The sequence below is a fragment of the Mytilus californianus genome, unplaced genomic scaffold, assembly GCF_021869535.1.
Source record: "Mytilus californianus isolate M0D057914Y unplaced genomic scaffold, xbMytCali1.0.p SCAF_1, whole genome shotgun sequence".
Lineage (NCBI taxonomy): Eukaryota > Metazoa > Mollusca > Bivalvia > Mytilida > Mytilidae > Mytilus > Mytilus californianus.
Genome location: NW_026262581.1, coordinates 105424258 through 105441091, shown reverse-complemented (window position 1 = coordinate 105441091; position 16834 = coordinate 105424258). Strand labels below are relative to the sequence as shown.

General features: G+C 32.4%; 1 protein-coding gene across 1 annotated transcript; it reads left to right on the top strand.

The window, feature by feature from the left end:
* On the top strand, positions 1 to 16396 carry LOC127738566 (anti-sigma-I factor RsgI6-like). Its single transcript, XM_052249860.1, has 10 exons — positions 1 to 29; positions 7883 to 7928; positions 8189 to 8347; positions 9067 to 9122; positions 10469 to 10606; positions 11471 to 11642; positions 12032 to 12139; positions 13561 to 13776; positions 13950 to 14163; positions 16250 to 16396. The coding sequence occupies exons 1-10, from the start codon at positions 1 to 3 to the stop codon at positions 16285 to 16287; spliced, it is 1176 nt and encodes a 391-aa protein (XP_052105820.1). The 3' UTR covers positions 16288 to 16396.
* The last annotated feature ends 438 nt before the right edge of the window (positions 16397 to 16834 follow it).

Sequence of the window (16834 nt, the reverse complement as noted above, 5' to 3'; positions counted from 1 at the left end):
ATGGCTAAGTTTGCCAATGATGATGAGATGTTAGTATGAACGGCTCCAGACAAATAATCACTGATATAGCTTCAAAAAGGATACACTAAACAAGAAGGTGCAAAAACAATAATGGCATATAACACCTGTTAACTAAGTTTTATAGGTAAACAAATATAAGAATTACAAAAATATTGAACAATAAAACACCAACAACTTACTCCTCCGAGAAAAAAAACGTATACACGAAGGCAAACAATAACCAGTGCATGGTCCAGATAGTCTCACTTTGTACAGACACATTATATGTTCGGGTTACACCTTTTTTACCTGTGCAAACCCCATCCCTTTTCCCTAATTAGATCATGTCTTGTCTAAAGTAAACACATTATACAAATGTTTGCAAAGTCTAAATTTTTATGATAAAAGTGAAGAAATAACAAAAGGAGCGATGTAAGCGTACAAATATGGAATGAAATAACATTAACGGTGCAAATTTTACTGCATGTGATGCTCATTTTAACAATAAATGTCTCTTCAGTGATGCTCGAGGCCAAACTATTTGACAATATTTATCCAAACGTTAAAGATCTGGTCAAACCAAAAAGTAGTAAATGGACAAAAACAATGTTCTAGCAAAAAGGGGGATAGTTGTCTTATTAGCAATCATGAAACATCTCCTTATTTCCATATCTAAATCCTGTAGACTTGTGTTTTTTATCAAATTTTGGACAATAGTTTTCATAATTATGCCCTACCTAGGGGCATTATGTTTTTCGGTCTGTGTGTCCGTTCGTTCGTCCGTTCGTTCGTCCGTCCGTCTGTCCCGCTTCAGGTTAAAGTTTTTGGTTAAAGTTTTTGGTCAAGGTAGTTTTTGATGAAGTTGAAGTCCAATCAACTAGAAACTTAGTACACATGTTTTCTATGATATGATCTTTCTAATGTTGATGCCAAATTAGAGTTTTGACCCCAAATTTCACGGTCCACTGAACATAGAAAATGATAGTTCCCGCTTCAGGTTAAAGTTTTTGGTCAATTTAGTTTTTGATGAAGTTGAAGTCCAATCAACTTGATACTTAGTACACATGTTCCCTATGATATGATTTTTTAATTTTAATGCCAAATTTGAGTTTTTACCCCAATTTTACGGTCCACTGAACATAGAAAATGATATTGCGAGTACTATGAACACATTCTTGTTTTTTTATATATATTTTTATCAAATATTTAATTTGTATTATCGAGTCAAGCGAACTTGTGCAACATAGTGAAGGCCTTATCTGAGATATTTAGAATAAGGTTAAATATATTATAACGTGACCGGCATGAGTATCTTTATCTATAGTGTGTTTGTACTATTCTTAAATGTTAACATTCTCTTGACAAGTGATATATCGCAAATTTTGGGCATTTATTTAGCATTGCTCCTTTCGATAGACAAGATTGTCAAGCATCACTTGTAAGTACCATCTACCATGATCCTCGAAGTCTAAATTTTTTTAGTTTGTAATTTGTTAATTAATTAAATGAATTTTTGAAACGAGTATTGCTTACTTCTAATTTTATTTTTCACTTTTGATTTGATTTTTTTTTTTTGGCATGAAAACGGTAAACTTTGTTGCAGTTCTCAATATTAAAACAAAATGACAATACACTACAATGTTCAATCGTATATAGCATTTTTCTTTATTTGAGATGAAAATTATCGTAACATTGATAATCATCTTGAAAAAAACACCATTTATATAATGTCAACTTAAAAGAAAGGACTTCTTACAAATATTTTGTAGTTGCATTTGTGAAAAATGATATATGAATATCAGGCAACGGTAGTTTATCGATGTTAATTACTCGAAAGATTTATAGGGATTTTAAAAATCGTTGAAGAAGAATTTATAATCGAGTACTTGATGGTTTTACCGAGCGATACTGGATTACTCGCTCAGATAATATCTACAAATTTTTTTTTTAAAATATCTGGTACTATGCCACAGTCCAAGGAATTATATATCATAATGAATTGTTCATAAACTACATGTATTAATTAAATAAACAATAATCTTATCAATATTTAAATTAATACATATTGAATATAAATCACTACAAAGTCAAACCAGATCAAACAATAACATTTGAGATTGTTAAGAAAATACATTTACAAAAGTATGATGATTAGAAATCACTGATGCGATCTCAAGAAATTGAGTTTATTGAATTGAAGAAGACAGTGTTCAAACAGGAAACCGACTTGTCGAGTATCAATTTAGTATTCGATACTCGGTTCTATCGAGCGATACTTGAGTACCCGAGTACTCGTTGACATCCCTAGTTATTTAAGATATAACATTAGTTACTAAAAATATAGGACAGTACAACACATCACACTAACCATCAGAAATTGACTTTTCCAACAAAGATGAAAAACATTAACATAATGAACAGCATTGTCAAGATAGCCTGGTTTGTTATAGACACAAGATCTTGTGCGATTATACATGTTTAGGCACATACACTCCCCGCTGTCATTTTTGCTTAATTATACCTAAGTCATAAAAGTTAATATAAACGACATCTAACTATCCAAACCGTAAAGAAACATCCACAACAAGCACTATACATTTGTTGCGTTCGAAGCGCATTTTCCGATTTACTTTCATCAGGGTCCCTCAAAACCAAAAACAAATGTAGGCCAAAGATGTATAACTACTTGCGGAACCACTAGTGTATGACGAAAAACGGAAGGTACCACAGGGACAATTAAAAGTTATAGACAATGTCATGACCAAAAAAACGACAAAAAAATCAAACAACAGTCTACAAAACACTGCACAGAAATATTAAAGTAGAACAACACGAACCCCACCCCAAAAATTGAATGTGATCCCAGGGGCACCAGGGGAAGCAGACCCCGCTTCAGTACTGGATACCGTCGTGGTAAGGCAAAATTTGTTATATGTCGCATTCGGTTATGTCACAATCGAATAAGAGAGGATGATGGAATTGTGGCTACCACAATAGAAACATATCCGTGGTCATCTGTGATTCAGATATTCCATATAGGTCAATCAAATCATGATGACTGGCAAAACTATTGATGGGATTACTTTACCTTTACCAAAAGGAATATTAAATGCATAGCAAATACCATTTAAGGTCAATTTGTCCTAAGAGATTTGGAACCATATCTACTTGCATGTCTACGGGACATTTACAACATTAAAATTATGAGTGTACGACCAGTGCCAATAATTGATCTAGGTTATTGATGAAATTAATTGAGGTGTCACAATATGTAAAATTAACAAGCATTTGTCATAATCTTTAAGGCATTCGTGTTTTATTATGATTGTGTTTTATAAATTTGTGACAAGACTTTTAATTTATTTTTAAGTCGCTCTATAAATATCTCATTTATTATGAAGGCACGAGAACTTGAGAATCATTTTAAAAGCCCACGCCTCTGGATTCAAAACATACATCAATTACTTTAAACCTGGCGACCATGCTGATCTCCAAGTACAGCGTGTTCCTAATATTCTTGACTATTAGCAGTCTCTTGGCAGCAGATTTGTTGCAAAATTCTGATTTTGAGCATCCACATAACATTTCTCCTTGGGTGTGCAAGGATTGTCAAGCATCAGTAGTAAATACCAGTTACCATGGTCATCGAAGTCTGAAAGTTACAAACAGGTAAACTTATGAGAAAGACATGTTAATCTCTGATCAAATGGAAATCATTTTTTATAACTTTTGCCGTTTTCTGTACAAGAACTTGCTATACCTTTACTGGATGTGCTGCTGTATGACGAGATGCCTGCTGTTACTTTCCACGACTACTACTGTCCAATAAGGTCCAAAAAATGGTAGATAATGAACAAAGTTTACAATATGTCAAAGTGATCTGAAAATAAAAATCTTGATTTATATTTTAAACTTGCATGCCTTTTGATAATACAAAACAAGTTAATTTATCTCCAATTTCTTACGGTTAACTTCACCAAGGTATTTGTTGAATTGATAGAACTATACACATATGCCTTGCTGACCATTTTTAATTGTGTCACAGCAAAAAATATGCTACATTGAAGCTTTCGTTCTATAGATTAAGTATATAATTGCAAAATTGGATACAATTAATAAAGCAACAGTTACACTGTTGTTAGATTTAATGTCTGTTCGACAAAAGCAATATATTAAATAATCATATAATTGCTAATTGTTTACGTTACAGACATAGAATTCAATCAGGATTGACACAGTTCTTCAATGTGCAGGGTGGAAAAAATTTAAAATGCAGGGCATACATCAAGCTTTTAAATTTGCCACACGGTAAAATGTCGGTTAGTGTTAAAATGATGAGTGCAATTTCTACGCACGGTAAGTTTTCATTTCAAAATGTATTATTTGTAATTTTGCCATTTAGCCGTTATTTGATTTCTTATTGTCCAAAATACAAATTTGCCGGACTTCGATGGCGATATTCATTTCTCAATTTGCATCGTGGAACTAAAATACCATTGTACAAATTTGTAGTAAATGTTTGTTTCAAGCATTTGCATCAATATATTTAACATTTCTCAATTTGCAGTGTGGGCATAAAATTCCATTGTGCAATTTTTAAATATATTTATGTTTTAACCATTTGTAGGGTGGAAAAAAATTAAATGAAGGGCATACATCAAGCTTTTAAATTTGCCACACGGTAAAATGTCGGTTAGTGTAGAAATGATGAGTGTGATTTCTACGCACGTTTAGTCAAAATGTATTACATTTGTATTTGTAATTTTGCCATTTAGCATGTACTTGATCTCGTATTGTCCAAAATACAAGTTTGCAGCGTGGGGCTAAAATATCATTGTACAAATTTGTAGTAATTGTTTGTTTCAAGCATTGCATTTTAAATATATTTAACAGTTCTCAATTTGCATCGTGCGCCAAAAATTCCATTGTGCAATTTTTAAATAAATGTATGTTTCAACCATTTGCATCAATACAGTTAACAAAACAAATAAGTTTAAAATTTATCCTTTTATTTGTTTTTATCTGGTCATATTTTTTCTGGTTTTTTCCTGATGTAAGTAATCTACTAGTATTAGAATTACACAGAACGATAAATGGCATTGTTTTTATGAAGTGCTGAAAAAGAATATCATACATCCCAAATCACAGCACTCCAAAGTTGACTACCTTCATCTGGGTAGGATACACAAAAGATTATGCTACTATTGTCTATACACTGATATGGTATGACTAGCCAAGATTAGTAATGATTATTCTTCCCATTTTATCAATCATACATGTATGTCAAAATACTCATATGGTCTGTGTGCCTGTCCCAAGTCATGAGCCTGAAGTACAGTGGTTGTCGTTGGTTCATGCCTGCCATATTTGTTTTTCGTAAATAATTTGTTATAAATTAGGCCGTTAGTTTTCTCTTTTGAATTGTTTCACATTTTTCGTGTATAGCCGACTATATGGTATGGATTTTTCTCATTGTTGAAGGCCTTATGGGGGCCTATGATTGCTTATTACTACTTCATTTAACTCTTGTGGATAGTTGACTCATTGGCAATCACACCACATCTCCTCATATGTATAGTGAATTTAAAAATCCACTTAGATTTATGAATAAAATCATGTATTTGCAAATATTTATTTCGCTCCTGTAAAAGGAAAGTTGTTCGCACCGTCGTTATTAGTGATTTGCCGACTGAATCTGTATTTGCATCTTTTGATGTCGTGATTTCGGATTTTCCTTTAACATTTTAAATCAATGATTTTGAAATTGTACAGATGTATGTGTACCATCTGTTTAGCATAAATAAAGCTTGATTTTTTTGTATTTGAATTTTTGTTTTCTTTTAAAAAAAAGACTTATTGTCTACATATAAGCAATCTTGTAAATTATCAATAAATTAGGGCCTAAAGACCTACACGTGTATCCACAAAAATTATGAAATTGCCATATCTTCAACAAGGTATTACAGTACTTATTGAAGGATGTTGAGTTATCTGTAGCTGTTAACATCTTTGCCCTTTGATCTTTTGAGTAGCATTGTGTAATTGGCAATCATGCCACATCTGTTTTTTTTTTTTTTTTTTTTTAATTTACAACTAAAACATGTATACTTGTATGTTATATACTGTGGTTTCATTAATTTTCGTGGGTATCAATTTTCGTGGATTGTGGAAAACTTGCATTTACGTGGATATTTGATTTCGTGGTTTTGCCAAACTCTGCATATAAAGCCTATAGAACATTTGCTATTCGTTGAACATTTAAATTCGTGGTTCACCTGTACCCACGAAACCCACGAAAATTGGTATCCAACGAATAATAATGAATCCACAGTATATTTGATCATCAAAACTAAGACTATAGACTCCATGTTAGCATTACTGTATGTAGTGCAAGTCAACTGTCTTTTATCATCCTATATATGCATGATATATCTTAATTTGACCTTAAACATAATGAAATCTTATATTAAAGGAAGACTTCACCATAGTGTTATTGGTTTAAACAAATATGTTCAGCCACAATATGGATGGACAGAAATCGGTGGAGATATATTTATTCCTGCAGGTAATGTCTCGCATGATCTACATTATTTTTGCTAAAATCATATTATCTGACAGTAGTTAGGAGGTGTAAAACATTATACTAAAGGGGTAATTTATGTAGATCTGGTTCTGTATCGTCATACAAATGAGTCCAATGAAGATATTTTACGGTTTGATTAAATATTGTATAGGACTAATTGTGCTTTTCTGTTTGACAAAAAATGAAATACTAACTACTAAATTTATTTAAAGTGCAACATATCACATCCAGCATTTGTTAATTATATCCATTCGACGTGTATACTTAATTTTACCGTTATTATTAACATGGAATGAAAATGACTAGACGAATGATTAAAACAACAAGGGATAGGAGATAAATCCAGTCTACAAATAAATGTGAATTCATTTATGTATCACTATTTATTTACACATGTTACAGGAACTTCGCGTATACAAATCTCCACCCAAGTGGACAACCCTTCAGTGAATTATCTCCTCGATTATTCAAGCTGCCAATACATTGAACATGACCCTAACTGGAAAACTAAAGCAAACCAAAGAATAAATAACCTTCGAAAGGGATCGCTAAACATAAGGTAAACATCATAACTTTAGTAATCAATTCAATGAAGAAAATTTTTTATCTGGAAAATTACACTCTATAATAAAAGACGATGTTTTAGAATACTTAAATAGAAAACCTCTGCATAAAATTATCGGAAATCCTAATTGTCTAATGGAAACATTTTTGACTAATAATTTTGAAAAATACAAAATTGTATGAATTTATCTAAAAAGGAGGGCATATACTAGTATTGATTATTTGACTATTTCTCAGATACGAAGAACCTGATTTGGTAAATCCAATGTTCCGGTAAACAGTACGGTCTGTGTAAATAACAGTATATAGACACCACCCCTCCCTAAATGCTTGATATTGAAAAAATTTAAATAGAAAGAGATGAAGGCCAAGAATAGGTGGTGTGCGTCTTTTTAAAATTTTAGTGCACAAACTGGCCTAAAATTGAGAGAACGATAATTCAATAAGTACACCATAAAATTAAAAATATAGAAGAGCATACACCTCATAATACATGTATATTTGTATTATTATTATTATTATTATTATTATTATTATTATTATAAGAAGTTACAACAAGACATATAAATTACTCTTTATAAAGGATTGCTGACTGAATTCACTGACGTGCATAAAAGATAGAAATTTTACCCATGTCAATGAGTTAAAAGAAGATCGCTATTGTCAGTAGTACCAGTAAATTATGAAACAAATACGAATACGTTTATATGTTCTCTTTTTATTTTCATAATAAAGCCTTGCAATCAGTCAACCATCAAGCACCAATGGTCTAACTGTCCAGGTATTATTTATTTATGACTCTTCAAAATCTTCCAATATTCAGCAATGATTTTAGCGAAATATGTCAACTTTTTAAAAAAAAAATCACTCAAACGTTTGCCATAAAATATGTAAAGGTCTGTGAGATAAATACTATCCTTTCAAACTTACAGTACACAAGTTCTTTAAGAAAAAGTTTTATAATTCGTCTAGAAAAATAAACTTAATATTTCTAGTACTGTCTCACGAAAAATTAATCAAGCTTTTTTCTTCTTTTGAAAGATAAAACAGACAAAGAGTAAGTTTGCTTTTGGAACAGCCATAAAAGCACCATATGTCACAGATAGTACATATAAAGCTTACCAGGACTTCGTGTATAACAACTTTGAATGGGCCGTCACAGAAAATGCATTGAAGTGGAGGCTTATGGAATGGACAAAAGTAAGCATCAATCAATCTATGTTGTTTTTCTTGATAACATGTTTATTTTTTTATTTTTAGAATTATCTTTTATTTGGCCTTGTACTTGAAAAGCATGCCTACATATGCAATTATTTAAAGTGGATCAAGGGTTTTCAAAGTGTACCAGAAATTTTGGGGTTTTTGTTTGTAAAAAAAAAGGGACCGCAAAAATATGGCAGCCATTTCAACAAAAAATAGAAAGAAAACATAATAAGAATATTGAACCTTACTAAAAACCGAAACAGTTATCGTCAGCTCCTTCAAACTTTTCGTGTTCCCCATGTTAGAATTAATTGATATGTATCACATATAATAAAGAATGGAGTACAAACACAAAATGATGGAATTTTTATACATTTTGCTAAAATGTAATACATATGAACCAAAGGTCGTCGAGTTTGATTTCAAGCTAAAGATTGTGAAAATTTCGTATATTTCTTAAGGATTATACACGGTAAAGGCAATATTATATAACTAAAAATAAAACTGAATGTTCAAGTAAGTGATAAGAAATAGCAAAGTCCCACAAATTAATTGCATTTCTACATCAAAATTTGCTAACTTCAGTAAAATTCTGTATCGATCATTACCATGTACTAGTATAACAATTTGAAAGCATGTGAAAGGACAATATATGCATACGCATGTTGTGGGAAATATCATTACAATTTTTGAAATACCAATTTTTAATATTCCAGAATCACATTAATTATGCCAAAGGTGTTGATGCTGTCAAAGTGTTGAAGGCACATGGGTAAATTTAATTTTCAATTGGCTCATCACATGAATGTTAAATTTATCATTTGTTAGTTTTATAACACTATTTGTTTGTATCATTAGAATCTATAGTAATATTATTAACAAAACAAATTTCGATTAAGCAATGACTAAACAATCAACTTGAAATAATCAATGTATTCTTAGATTCATGTGACGCGTCATTTTCAACAAATATGTTACTATTTTAATATTCTTTTATGTTAAAAAAAATGAATTATCTAAAAATGTTTCAAAGCACTCAACACAAATCTCTCCCATGGGCGCTTTTAGAAGAATGAAGAGAAAATATCAATATAATTTCGACTGTAATCCTTGTGCTTCCAAACGGACATGTGGGTCCTGTACCGATAGCCTGCCACATGGACACATATGTTCCCTTTTATCTTCAAATATATGATTTACTTTCATCAGGAACGCTCAAACTGTAACATTTGAAAGCAAAGGATGAACAAAAACGTAGATCATTTCTAAACTGAATTTCTTTAATGTTTATTGATCTCATGAAAGTTTAACTCATGTCTTTTATTTCAAGAAGAAAATGTTTCACGTTGATGCATAAACATGTGAGAAGGTGGAATATATTTGTAGAACCTATTCTTGTCTAGGTTTTCTTATAAAGTATGTTATACGCCAAAAAGGTCAAAATAGAGATTTTGGTGAAAATTGACAAAATCGTCTGGACATGAAGAAAACACCTAGGTAATTAAGAGCGCAAATATCGACACCTACATATTGTTTGAATGTTAGACAGGTTATTTGTTCTAACAAACATAATTTTTAAATATCTCCATTTTTTTTGTCGACACTTGTGCTATATTCTTTAAACATTCTTTCCTTTTTATTTCCACGGCACGAAAAAGAAGTAACTATGAAATACCGGTAGGGACACGCTGTTGTTAAAATAACACTTTTTTTAGTCTCAAGTTGACATTTCTAAGTTCCAAGTTTACATTTCTCATTTCAAACTTGACATTTTCACACCAAACGTGACATTCCTCAATTCCAACTGACATTTTTCAGTTCCAACTTGACAATTCTCAGTTCTAACTTGACATTTCTAATTTCCGAGTTGGAGCTGAGAAATTTCAACACAAGTTAATCAAACTTATGAAGTGTTCTCCCATATATTTAGTTACCATATGTTGTTGATACTGTTCAAAACTATCGTAACTCATGTTCCAATTACTTTTAATAGTTATATAGTGATAGCAATTCGACAATAGTGATCAAACTACTGCGTTATTGGAACAGACTACTTGAAAAGAAACGGATACTCTGCGCTTCTGTTTACTTTTATAGCAACAATTGGTTTATTTATAGTATGAAAGTAAGGGGCCATAACATGTTTTGGGGCACTACTGGTCATTCTCCAAGCTGGTTAGATGGTATGTCATCTACTGAGTTATTACAACAAATGCACACAAGAGTTAATGGCATGATATCTCATACAAATGGACTGTAAGTTGATACTTTTTATCATAGACTTTCTCATCACAGCAAATTACTGGATGAGAGACTGAGCAATAATTCACTATGTAAACTATGTATGATGTTTTAGTTGACCTTTTGCACTTATTCAAAACATTTTGCCTGAGATATTTAAATGCTATCAAATGTTTGAAATACGTTTTTAACAGATAGAAAGGTGATTGCATTGAAAAGAGTGAAGACTTCAAAATATAAAAAAAACTACTGTCGATTTTAGTTTTTTATTTCTCCGGAATATGCATGAAATATTTTCCTACCGGAAGTTCATCAAACTACTGTAACAATCAATCAATCAAATTTAAAGAATTCACAAAGAACTTCAATCCAACCGATTCTTTAGCAACTGATTCATCAACTGACTAATGCAGTTTATTCATTTCATACGACATGATAGGCGAGATATTTTTCCAATTATGTCGATATTACGAACAGAGGAATATTATATGTTCCATTACTCAGAACTATTCCATCAAGCTTATCTTGAAAATCTCTCGGAATGACCACTTTCAAACTTCTGCGATTGTGTCTGGAAAAGTGTCTTAACTCACTAGATATTTAAGCTCTTTGTTAAAAGATGCCATTTTCGTCGATCTGGCATAATCATCGGTTTTGTCTCGAGCCTGACATTGGTATGTGCTACCTTTTAATCGCACTGAGGGTTCGGCATGAATAGCAGGAGGATGATGCTTATTATTACTAACACTTCTACGGTCATCCTGCGGTTTGGTGTGTAAGGGTTGTGAAAAATTCTAAACTATTTAATAAAAGTTTTAATGGGTGAAGGTCAACAGAAAATTCATTTATCCATTTCAAAGACATATCATATAATTACAGATTGGAACATTGGGATGTGAACAACGAAAATTTACACGGAGATTATTTTGAACAAAAAACAGGACATTTAAATATCACCATGGAAATGTTCAACTGGATACATTCATTAGAACCAAGTGTTAAGCTGTTTCTGAATGACTTTGGCGTTGTGAATTCTAATCTTTATACAACGGTTTGTAGAGTTATAATGAATATGGCTGTCTTGATACTGAACGTTATTTTCTTGTAGTTTGTAAACTTTTTAAACTGATATTCACAAATATTTCTGTAATATGGTATGCAAATCTTTCACAAAAGGGATATGAAAAATATATACATTTCACCTCGGACCCGCAATATGTCATAGATAAATTTAATGAACAGTGATTTAAATGAAATAAAAGTTAATACATTGGTCGAGAGGAAAACCAAATTCTGCAAGCCATTATTTTAAAGGTTTTGTTTAATACGTTAGTAAACGTTTTACTGTAATGTGTATTTTCTAAATATAAAGAGTTAAAAAGTAGAACAAATGGATCAGCTTCAATTTATTTCAGTAAACTTTGTGATTTGTTTTAACAGGCTTACAAAAGTCAGGGAAGAAGATTCAAAGACAGTGGTGTTCCAATATACGGAATGGGAGTTCAAAGTCATTTTAAAACTAGTCATCTTGATATGGATGTTCTCAAGGTAATACATATCTATGAATGAAAGATGTTATTGTATACGCTATAAAACAATAACACAACAACACAAATAATAACAAGACATATATAGCATAATGATCTGACAAATCTGCGCATTTCGGCTTTTGATAGAAACATGAGAATGAGATCGATTATAATATTTTAAGAACATTAAAATTAGAGACAACGACCGCATCAATGATACTTCATGTCAGCACAGGAGGAAAAACGAAATATCTTTTTCGACGAACCTTTGAGTTTTTATTTTTTTTGAAAGAGAAAGACCCAGACTTTCAAATATGTGCATCGTCAAAAAGACAGACGTGGAAACAAGAAATACAATCGAAGAGAAGGTACGGAAGTTGGTATTTTCTAAATTGTAGTTTTTTGTCATTGCTTTATATACTGTAGAAATTTGCTTTCCTGGTTAGTTACATATTAGCTAAGAATAATCAAATTAAACGAATATGCCTGTTTTTGATGAGAAAAAATATTTTTTTAGATCACCTTGTGATAAATCATTTTTTATTATCAACATATTTATTACATTTGAAGGAATTCTATTGGTATTCCTATGGGAACAAACTGTGGTCCTCTTCTTCTTGTATTCATATGAAAGAGCTTCTCAGGAAGAAAAAAAGAAGCTGTCATTATCCTTCAACTTAAACCGTTATATAGATGATGTTATCTCACTAAAGAAATCAAAAACTGGTGACTATGTAACATGCATATATCCCATCGAATTTGAAATAAAGGATACCACAGATACAGTTAAGGCTGCCTCATATCGTTACTTACATCTAGGAATTACAATGATGGTCAGTTGAGAACACAACTTTTCGTAAAAGGAGATGATTTCAGATATCCAATCGTGAATTTTCCATTTTTGTGTAGTGGCATTCCTGCAGCGCCTTCGTGTGGAATATATATCCCCCAGTTGCGTTTACTGTCATGATTTCCTTGATAGAGGGTTGCTGTTTACTTGAAAGCTATTGAACAAAATGTTTCTTGTTACAAAGTTGAAGTCATCACTTCGAATTTTTACGGAAGCTATCATGATTTGGTTGATCGTTATTGACAGGTGACCTCGGATATGTTCCAATAGTCGTAGTCATAGTCCCGTTCTCCTTTCCTTGATTGTGATACCACCGAATTTGTTCTTTCAATGAGAAACACGACGGGTGTCAACTGTGGAGCAGGATCTGTTTGCACTTACAGTGTACCTGAGATCAACCCTGGTTTGCTGGGGATCGTAATGCTCTGTCTTTCATTTTCTATGTAGTGTTGTGTAGATTGTCTGATTGTCTTTTTCGTCGTTTTTCGTTTTTGTGATAATTTTTTCGGTTAATCTACAACTTAAGATTTTTCGTTGTCTTTTGTATCTGTTGATCCTTTTTTTAAATGAACTGTTTATTTATTCTTTAGTATAGATTAGATAAAATTGCAGAAAATGGATTTCCGATGTGGATAACAGAACTAAGTATTTTAGACTCTAATGCCGTTGATAAAGCTACAGCGCTAGATGATGTTATGACATTGTACTTCAGTCATCCTGCAGTTGAAGGAGTACTCCTTTGGGGATTTTGGGATGGTGCTGTCTTTGACAAAACGATCGCTTTAGCAACAGGAAATAATGTTACGGTAAGTTATAATAGATAGTATTATATGTTATATTACCAAGTATTGATATATATCAACCGTATGAAAAAAAAATAATCATTCTCAATGTATTAAGTTTATAATAGATGCATTCAGATTATGACAACTACACTCATAATGCATTTTTAAAAATAAAGTACTCCTTTATTTTTTAGCCAAACGCCGCTGGCACAAAGTGGATGGAATTATTTCATCAAAGATTCAGAACTAATGAGTCTCATACTTTTAATGGTTCTACCTCTATTCATACAAGAGTATTTCTCGGCGAACATCAATTGGTGATCAAACAAAACGGCAACATCATACATACAGAAACCATTAATTTAGATCATGGCGGAAAAACAGCTACTGTGCATCTACAAGGTTCAGGTTCGTATAGAAATGATTAATCTAAATCATGGTTGATAAGCTGCTACTTTACATCTTCAAGGCTCAGGTGTGTATAGAAACCATTAATCTAGATTATGAAGGAATAAACTGATAGTGTACATCTACAAGGCTAAGGTAAGGGGATGGTTGGGCGCCCGCACACATGTCTAGCCCCGCTACATTATCTGCCTGTTCTAAGTCAGGAGCCTGTAATTTAGTGGTTGTCGGCTGTTACTGTATATCGTATTTGTTTTTCGTTTGTTGTTTTGTAGTTAATCAGGCCGTTAATTTTCTCATTCAAATTGTTTTACGTTTTATAATGTAGAGGTCTTTTATAGCTTGCTATGCGGTATATGTTTTGCTCATTGTTTACGGCCGTACGGCGACCTATAGTTGCTAGCATCTACGTCATTTGGTCTCTGTTTGATAGCTGTTTCATTATACCACATCTCCCTTTATGTTATATCCAGGTTTGTATAGAAAGCATTTATCTGGATTATGGTTGGAAAACTGCAACTGCACATCTACAAGGCTCAGTTTAGTTTAGAAACCATTTACTGAGATCATGGCGAAAAAACTACGTCTGTTCATTTACAGCCCCCCCCCCCCCCCCCCCCCTCTAAAATTTGCAAAGCATGGGTTGTCCTCAGCTTAATAAAGAATATTTCAATAATTTTACCCCCCCCCCCCCCCCCTAACCTAAAATCCTGGATCCGCCCCTGATTTACGTTCTAAAATTTCCTACTGAGAAATTAATTAAATAATTGAGAAACTACGGTTCCAACTCTCTCAGGCAAAGTTGACCTGACATGAATAAGGCTGTTCTTTTTATGTCCTTTTTGATGATATTGCTCGAAACGTTTCTACGTATTTACACGTCCCTGGCTCTCAAATATTTCAGTTTGAGCGTTCCTGATGAAGGTAGATCAAGAAAGGCGCTTCGGATGCACTAAATTGAGCAAGCGCTATTTTTATATACAAGTGTCGGGTTTGTAAATAAACCATTTATTTAGATCATGAAGGGAAAACAGCTACTGTACATCAACACGGCCAAGGTTTATACAGAAACTATTTATCTAGATCATGATTGGACAACTGTTACGGTGCATCTTTTAGGGCTCATGTTTGTATATAAACCTTTTATCTAGATTATGGAGGAAAACTTATATAGTACATCTTCACGAATACATCATGAGTCCATACAATATATGAAGCTCTATTTATCGCTCCAAACCTAGAAAAGTAGTGAATAATTTAAACGAAGTATATCAGATATCTGTCATAAACACCAGATTGTGTACGTGACAAAATAACATGAAGAAATAACCAAAAGAAAATTATCAGGTTCATAACTTATAACAGGAACTTGAATATGTGGCGAGGTTAATTAAAGATTGTGTTGTTGTTATAATCCCTTAACCTTTCAATTGAATAACAATGATGAACAGAACCGTATCAGATAATGTTTATTTTGTATTACTCATTCGTTACCTTTCCGGGGCACCTGCATTCACCTCTTGTTTTTGCTCGTCTCTAAATTACTCAATCGTGACCCTTTCGGAGCACCTGCATTCACCTCTTGTTTTTGCTTGACTCTGTAATACTCAATCGTTACCCTTCCGGAGCACCAGCATTCGCCACTTGTTTTTGCTTGTCTCTGTATTACTCAATCCTTACCCTTCCGGTGCACATGAGTTCGCCTCTTGTTTTTGCTTGTCTCTGCATTACTCAATCATTAGGTCTCTGTATATTGTTTGAGTAATATTTTTTTCCTTGTCTTTTTTGCGTTTTTATCATTTCTCTTCCTTCAGGTTTGCATTAGATTTCCTTCAAAGGATATATCGGCTACCGAAAACTAATAAGACAGATATATTAACAGTATTACATATATAAAACTTCATAATTTTGTCCTAGGAGCATTCAATTTTTATTTTTATAAAGTTTTGCTCACATATTATTATTATAACCATTCAATTTAATCTTAAATGGTCTGTTTTCCTATTTCAACTTTCGAAAAGTAACTATTACAGTACTTAACCTTGTTTACTTCCCTTTTGTAGCCAATTATCTTTTCTCTTTCTTTCAGGGAGCAACGTTCATGTATCACACGTTGCCTTCGGATAATTAAACTGGGAGGATGGAATTACAAATCATCAACATCATAAGCTATGAAAATATGTATTGATGTACTCGCAATTTAAGTGAAGATATCTTGCCAGCTTATTATCGCATTGGCTCGAATGTTTTACAAATAAAGAGAAGTTTAAACAAATCATTTATTATGTTTTCTAGGTTCATATTATAGTACGTTAAAAGCAATACAACATTATAACAAAAGCACTGTGGCCTTGAAAAGTCACAAATCCCAACAGTCGACCAAAATTTTGCATTTTAACTCAAAAAACGATCTTTGGGGGTTTTTGTTTGTGGCTTTAAACCTACAAGCGATACAAACAATTAATAAAAGAAATCTACATCAACTTTGAGGCGCTTGACACTATTCTTTAAAAATTTTATGTGTGTGCATTGTTTTCATTGGTTTTCTGCATGAATATAATCGTTTCCGGCTTCAAGGGTTCATTTATCTGTAATCAGAAGGAGCGTCATTCATAATGTCATTGAAAAAGTCTAAAATCTATTCTGGCGGTAAAATGGTAACTTCAGAAAAATA

Excerpts from the sequence above, each read along its gene's own strand:
- LOC127738566 (XM_052249860.1), top strand. The coding sequence starts at position 1 with ATGGCTAAGTTTGCCAATGATGATGAGAT. Across the intron at positions 8,348-9,066 it reads GGCTTATGGAATGGACAAAA|AATCACATTAATTATGCCAA; the intron begins GTAAGCATCAAT and ends TTAATATTCCAG. Across the intron at positions 13,777-13,949 it reads CAACAGGAAATAATGTTACG|CCAAACGCCGCTGGCACAAA; the intron begins GTAAGTTATAAT and ends TTTATTTTTTAG.